Consider the following 7,060-nt stretch of genomic DNA (forward strand, 5'->3'; position numbering starts at 1 on the left):
GGTCCAACAGCAGTGGAAGTAGCCCAATAGAAGGCTAGAACAATCAAACAAAACCCAACTTTCTCAAACATTTTGCCAGCCATGGAGTTTCTCAATTTAAGCAAAATTGCACCCAAATATAACCAAAAATACATCAATGTTTACCTCTTTATTTTCTCAACACAATACCAAATACTCTTCTGTTTTTAATATGTTTCTTTTTTTTGTTTGAATGTGTGAATATATAGTGGTGGTCGACGTGTGTTTAATTAATGATGTCGACGTTTTCTTCAAAACGCGTTTTCTCCGAAATTTCCATTACCCGCAACGTCACAAGGCTGACCGAGAAACTTCCATAAGCCGGAACGTTAAAGGGTTGATCGAGCACGTGAGATTTGAGAACCTCCCCTCAAACTAAATCAGAGTTCAAAATTCCAAATTACCCTTCTTTTCTTTTAAACACATGATGATAGGAGTACAATAGACATCTTATATAATAATACAAAAGTTTTTCTTTCGTTAGATGCAGAACTCCAACACAATTCGGATTTGTGACTTTGGATATGGAATATGTGCACTAAGAGCATCTCCAACGCAACACTCGAATTGAAAACTTAGAGTGCCACGTAAAATGTTTTAGACTTTATCTTTAAAAACCATCTTCCGCAAAGACATCGTTTAGAGATAAAAGAAAATAACATAATGATAATGAAACCTCAAGTTATGAAATTGGCTGATAAGGGGCATAATTGGAAAATAAGAAGAGGAATGAGAATAGATCGTCCCAATGTTTACATAATGATATTCAACAAAAAATAAATGTTTACATAATGAATTCTTCTTTGGAAATAATATTACATGTTGAAATTGATTGAAAACCTAACCAAATTTTACCCTTTTCTATGACCCCAAAGGCCAAGTCCAAATCCAAGTGACACCTTTGTCTAATCTTGGGACCACAATTTCGGTCGCCTACAAATGTATTTTATTTGTATCTTGCGTACCAATATAGTTTTTTTTAACAGGTCGCCGCCGATTTAGGTGCGAGTGACTTGAAGGCTTTTCGCCTAAAATATAATCAGTAATAGTTATTTATTTCACTATTTTAAGTCTTTACTCGAAAGAAGATTCTAGATAAATCATTTTGCAATAGAACCTACTTTCACTTGGCACTTGATGACTGACTAATAACAAAACGTAGTCTCAACCCGAAAAAACGTATCCCCGACCAATGACGGAACCTAATCCATCCAATTACTTACTTATTGTTTTCTAACCGATCGAATGAGAGACAAAGAGAAAATTAAAAAATTACTAATCCCTGCAGACCACAAATAAAGGGGACAAGTCTTATTTTAGTCAAGGAGATAGTCTTATCTTTGTCTTCTTTTTTCTTCTTAAATGTCTTATTTTAAGTCGTGGATATACAATTTCTTTTTTGTATGCTTACCAAAATACCAATTTATGGTATCTATCTTATCTATCACGTTCGATCAACTCAAAACTGTTTAACAAATAGAGAAGGCCAACCGTTACATTCTTGGTTATGAGAGTACGCTTTGTACGTCAGACTATTCTCACACTTTGCTATACGTTTGACGGTTTTTGAGTCTGGTACGTGTCTTTTGTTGAGTGACATGGAATAGGGTTTTGCACCTTATCACGTATAGGGTTCTGCGCCCATCACGTGTAAGCATAGTTTTGATATCGTGTTTCATTGATTGGACATGGAAAGAGGCATACAATGCTCACAACTCAAGAAGATAATGAATGAGACTTTAGCTCTCACAAGCTTAATTGACTGTCTTCGTAAAATGCTAGTATAACACAAAAATCCCTTCATTTATGAACTCTATATAGAATGGATTTTCGTTTCCACATGAAGTAGCTAGAGTACTATTACAAGAAAGAATCTAGTTTAGATGTATCAATAATTCAATATACTATACATTACCAACTAATCGAATCCTTCCTATTAGATCGACCAGTTCCATGCCTTCACTATATATTGATTCTTCTCATAGATATAAACATCTCCTATATATATGGCTAGACATATAGATAGACTTACATGGAAGCTTTCTGAGCTTTGTTATCTTCGTTAAATGATACATGTTAACATACCAGATATTGGATTGGCTTATCATAGTAGAAGAAAAGGGTTTATCAGGGCTCTTTCATGTTGCTAGTAGGCAATGGACCTGAAATTCCAATACGAAAAACTTTAGTGTTAACTTCAACAAACTCAGAATCATTTGAGGAGATAATTTTGCAGCAAAACCAAATAAAAGTCTTACCATCTAATTCTTGACCAATTCAAGGAAAGTTGCCGCCGAAGTTCATTTGAGTGACATTGTTCAGTCCATCGCCCCATGTATTTGGCATCTGCACACGAGTCATTAAGATGTGAAGCTAATTCGAAAGTGGAAATATGTGGCGAATTAATGCAGAAAATAAACAAACAAAATCTAGGCATCATTTTCTGTCAAAGAAGCCTTAATGTGTTCTTGTAACAAGATGAGGGAAGTATAAAGTGAGGGAGAGAGAGTCTTTTACCTGAGGATTAGGTTCTTTTCCAGCATTCAAAGCCATCAATTGAGAATTAATGGTTCTCCGTAGTGAATTTAAGTGGTTTCCCAAGCCAGGAATACCTGCTAGGCACGGTGGAGGTGGATGAAGCTGGTGAACCATGTTCATATCTGGTGAAAATCCCATTGCAGATGATGAAGGACCAACTTGTGATTGAAAGATCTATGACGATATTCATAGTGATTAGTATAACAAGTTTCAGAGAGAGTGGAAATAGCAGAGAATTCCTAATTTCATATTCATATACATATTTGTCTCTGGGTGAATGAAATTATCCGTTGTGTTTGAATGCATGAATAATTTTCACTTACGTCTTTTGAAACAAGCCGTTCAATGTTGAGGTCAAGATGAGGATTAACAGCTGCAAGCTTCATCGACAAAAACTGGAAGAAGAGATTAAATCAATCAACTTTCGAGCAATTGACTTGTTCAGCCAAAAATAAGAGAATGATGAAGATCGAATATGTGTGTGTGTGTGTGAGGTAATCTCACAATAATAGCATATCTTATGCCACCCCGGAGTGCCCGGTAAAAACACAACAATTTATAATGAAGCCACCTAAATTGAATTTTTGATACATATATATGTGTGTGTGCGCGCGCGCGTTACAGTCGAAGTGATTAGAATTAGAAAACTAGGGCATCAATCTACTAACACCAGAAATTATACAGTAGGACATAATGAACTCATGTGAATGAGATACACCACTATATCATATTATTGTAAACAATATATAGAAACACAAAACTTTCAGAGCTTATGTTCTGGTTCTCAAAAGCATACCTCGACTTGCCGTTGCAATGACTGTACATAGTTAATGATCTCGTCGAGCATGACCGCCTTGCCTGTTACCTATCATATCCATAAGCTCCACAAACTTTACTTTCTAAACATAATTGATGAAAAATCAACCTAATGGAACTCGCTAAGGGACGAGCTCAAAATAAGCATACCTTATCGCAACCAGGCACAAGGCCTTGAAGCAACTTCATCCTTTCACTAATCTTCTCTCGCCTTACCTATAAACCAAACAAATCAAGTTGTTGGTAACCTAATTGACCCAAAACTTTTTTTCGAACATAAAAACCTATATATAGAAATATCATACTCTTTCTGCAAGACTATGACTGTTCGTAGCCTGGCCCCTTCTAGCTCTAACATGAACGTAATCTTCCTTCGGAGGATCAGAAGCTTGAGAGTTATCTTTCCCGTGCTTCTTAGCTTTACCAGTTGAAGTTGGGTTCCGGCTATCCTTTTGTTTTGAGTCGCTATCATCATTTGCAGCTTCACTAGTTGCTTTACCTTGATCAGGTTCTGAATCCTGAATCAGAATTTATTTTAGCATGTTAAGACCGTTAAGATAAGAGGAACTTGAGAACAAATTCGAATTAGTAGACTACCTGACCACCCCTTTTTCTTTTATTTGGGCCAAGTCCCTTAGATGAAGAAGGTTCTCTACCAGCATTTTCCGACATAGATGTCTCATTTTCTCTACCACAACCACCGCTAAATTCAGCATTATCTGACTCGATGCAAGAAATACCATTTGCTTGTTTCGGTTCGGCGGGCGTTCTTGCGGAACCCCAGGATTTTACGTCAATCTTCATGGGACTCCCATCAGTAGTCCCCCGATCACTAGAAACTGAAACCTCTTTAGCAAATTCTCTCGCATTTGGCTCATTCATCTGATGTTGGGACCCTAGTAGAGGTTTCGACCCATCAAAGAGAACATTAGATGAACTTTGAATTGCTCCTCCACTCTTAGAGTAAGGATTTAGATATTCAGACATGATAAAAGGATTCACCATGTCATTGAAACTCCCAACATTGAAACATGAAAACCTCGCAGCTCGCTCAATAAACCCGGAATCCGCTGGAAACTGTGATAAGCTCTGGTGTACCATTCCGGTACCAGAAGGTAAGTATAAGCCCTCCGGTTTCGGTCGTGAATTTGTCGGGTTCCAACCTAAGTTAGTTGTGATAGCTGTACTCGACGAACCAAGAAAACCTACTTGTCCATTGCTATCAGATAAGGCCAAGTTTTGGTGTCCCCAAAGATTTGGGGCAAATGAGTCCACCATGGAAGCAGAAGAACCCATCATCAGATCCCCTTTCCCAACAGCCATGGAATTCTCATTAGGAGCTAAACCCAGAGATTGATTTGCAAGATTCAGACTGCCTAATTGCCATTCTGATGGCAAATTGGGGGAATGGTAATTGGGATCCTCAATCCTCATTTCCAATTGAAATTTCTCTTTCTCACCCATATCCATCTTTCTGAACAAATCAAACCAAATTCTTAACAAGATAAAGCTCACTCTGGGTGTAAAATTCTTCTTTCAAAATGATAAATCAATGATCAAACAAGACATTAATCTAATTGGAAGGAGATAAAAAGGGTTTCCACTTGAAACTTGTAAATGAAAACAAACAACAAGGTCAATCCAAGCACCTTGATACACCAAAGATCACAAACAATTACTGGAGTCCAAAATTAATCAATAAAAATAATACCCACAAAGCATTTGAAAAGAATTCAACCTAAGAAAAGTTTAACAGACAGTCAAAAAGAATTTGATTTCAGGAATCAAATTCCACCGTTTCACATCAATAAAACCCTAGTCAGAGTTCACAGAAACAGGAAATCTCTGAGACAGATAAAGACTCATAATCAAGTTAAAAGTAGAAAAAGAAAGATACCCATCTAAGATTCTTCTTCTACTTTTGGCATCATGTCTTCCATTAAAGCTTTTACTGAAACTTTGTTGAATTTGGGTTTAATTGAAATTTGAAACATGTCCTTTTTTTTCCCAAAGTCACTGATAAAATCTGCTATCTTTTCATGAACAATAAGTTCTTTCAGTGAAAGGAAAGAGATAGCTTTAATGGGGAAGGGTTAGATTTATTCCATTGGATAATTAACCACCGCCACTGGTACTGTGATGAGAAAAAATATTACAGAAAAACTCACCAAGCTTTCTTCACCACTTACTATGATATCTTCTTCTTTACCTGCTAAAACTTTTAAATTACTTTTAAATTTTTTAATGAACTTTTTGAATAATTTGAGTTGTGATTATTCCATATTGAGCTAGCATCTGACATTGCCAACTGTGTGAAGATTTCTTCTTCTTTTTCTCTTTCTTCTTTGGTAATGTATATGGAGAGAGGATTTGGTTAAGGGGACACAACTTGTGGATATTGTTTCGTATTAGCTACCATGTAGGAGGGGGAACACAGACCGGACGGGCAGTCCGCGGACACGACTTCCCCCGTCCGGGCGGAACAGATACATTTTAAATTTGTCCATTCGGACTTTCGGACGGAACGGGCAGACATGTTAAATTCACGATTATATAAATAATCGGAGATATGAACATAAGATAAAGACACGATAATTTAACGTGGTTCGGTCGAATACTCAAGACCTACATCCACGGAGAACAACTTCTTTATTAATAATTCACCACATACAATTGTATGCGGGTTGATCGGTTACATTGGTCAGACATAACTCGATGAGTTTGAATCCTAGAACCCTCTCCTATTTATAGATGACTTAGGGTTTAGGGTTTCCTAGTTTCTGATTACTAAACTAGGAAATAATACAAAATCTATCTAATATTACCATTAGATAGTTACAAGAGATATTCTGAATATAAGAAACTAAATCTTCACATATCTTCAATATATCTTCAATATATCTTCAAATATCTTCAATATTCTGAATTCTTCTTGATCGTCGGATCTCGTCTTCTCGATCCGTCACGTACATACACGTATATTATTTCTGCAACTTATCTTGACCGCCGGATCTTCTATTTTCGATCCTCCTTATGTAACGTATCCTATTACCCCCCCGCAAGTTGGAGCACGTAAATTTTGGAGTGTCCGACTTGGAGAGAGAAAAAGGAAATACTTCTTGATTCGTCGTATTCGTCTTCTTGCAACTCTTGGATTGTGGATGCGTTGGAAGATGATTGAACGATTAATTCACAACTAAAAGTTGGTAATTACGGTCAAAAAATTGAGCGAAAATCAATGACAACGAAATTACATGTATTTTCTCATGTATGTAAAGCTGGTCATTGTATGAAGAAAATGTCAACAACTAAAAGGTTGTGATGATAAATATCTTGTCGTATAAAAACGTGAAGTATGAACTTTAGGAGTGACAACAAAATAATGTTGTTTTGTTTAAAATCGACAAGAAATCATTGTCGGATTACCAAAAAATATTGGAAAGTAACAACCAAAATGATGGTCGACATGAAATTCATTGCCAAAAAGGCAAGATCGCGGATATAATTCCGGAAAAAATAGAGATATTCTATTCGTGAAAGAGATACTCTATTCGTTGAAGATATACTCTATTAGGTGAAAGGAATATTCCAAAATGTTTTTTTGGTAGAAAAGACAAGTCATCATAGGTTAAGTATGAGTTGGAAAATGTCACGGGAGAATCCGGAAATAAAGGTCAAAATAGATATA

At 36.4% G+C, this 7,060-nt stretch overlaps 1 protein-coding gene across 4 annotated transcripts; it reads right to left on the reverse strand.

Annotated features, from left to right (window-relative positions):
• Window positions 1-1,802: 1,802 nt before the first annotated feature.
• LOC147563337 (transcription factor bHLH49-like) lies at window positions 1,803-5,769 on the reverse strand. 4 transcript variants are annotated; one of them, XR_015223815.1, is made up of 9 exons: window positions 5,270-5,631; window positions 3,970-4,846; window positions 3,678-3,890; window positions 3,523-3,588; window positions 3,353-3,421; window positions 2,880-2,951; window positions 2,536-2,678; window positions 2,277-2,364; window positions 1,803-2,180 (listed from the first exon to the last, which is right to left on the reverse strand). XR_015223815.1 is itself a non-coding variant. In XM_086636786.1 (9 exons), exons 2-8 carry the CDS (start codon window positions 4,840-4,842, stop codon window positions 2,296-2,298), a joined length of 1,557 nt encoding a protein of 518 aa, XP_086492912.1. In that variant the 5' UTR covers window positions 4,843-4,846; window positions 5,270-5,758; the 3' UTR covers window positions 1,803-2,180; window positions 2,277-2,295. The 4 variants fall into 4 exon arrangements, 2 of the variants coding, with proteins under 2 accessions (XP_086492912.1, XP_086492905.1); XM_086636786.1 differs by having other exon boundaries at window positions 2,536-2,730; window positions 5,270-5,758; XR_015223814.1 differs by having other exon boundaries at window positions 3,970-5,758.
• Between the last annotated feature and the right edge of the window lie 1,291 nt (window positions 5,770-7,060).

The sequence above is a fragment of the Eschscholzia californica genome, unplaced genomic scaffold (assembly GCF_041429995.1).
Source record: "Eschscholzia californica isolate CP2 unplaced genomic scaffold, dmEscCali1.0.p SCAF_1, whole genome shotgun sequence".
Lineage (NCBI taxonomy): Eukaryota > Viridiplantae > Streptophyta > Magnoliopsida > Ranunculales > Papaveraceae > Eschscholzia > Eschscholzia californica.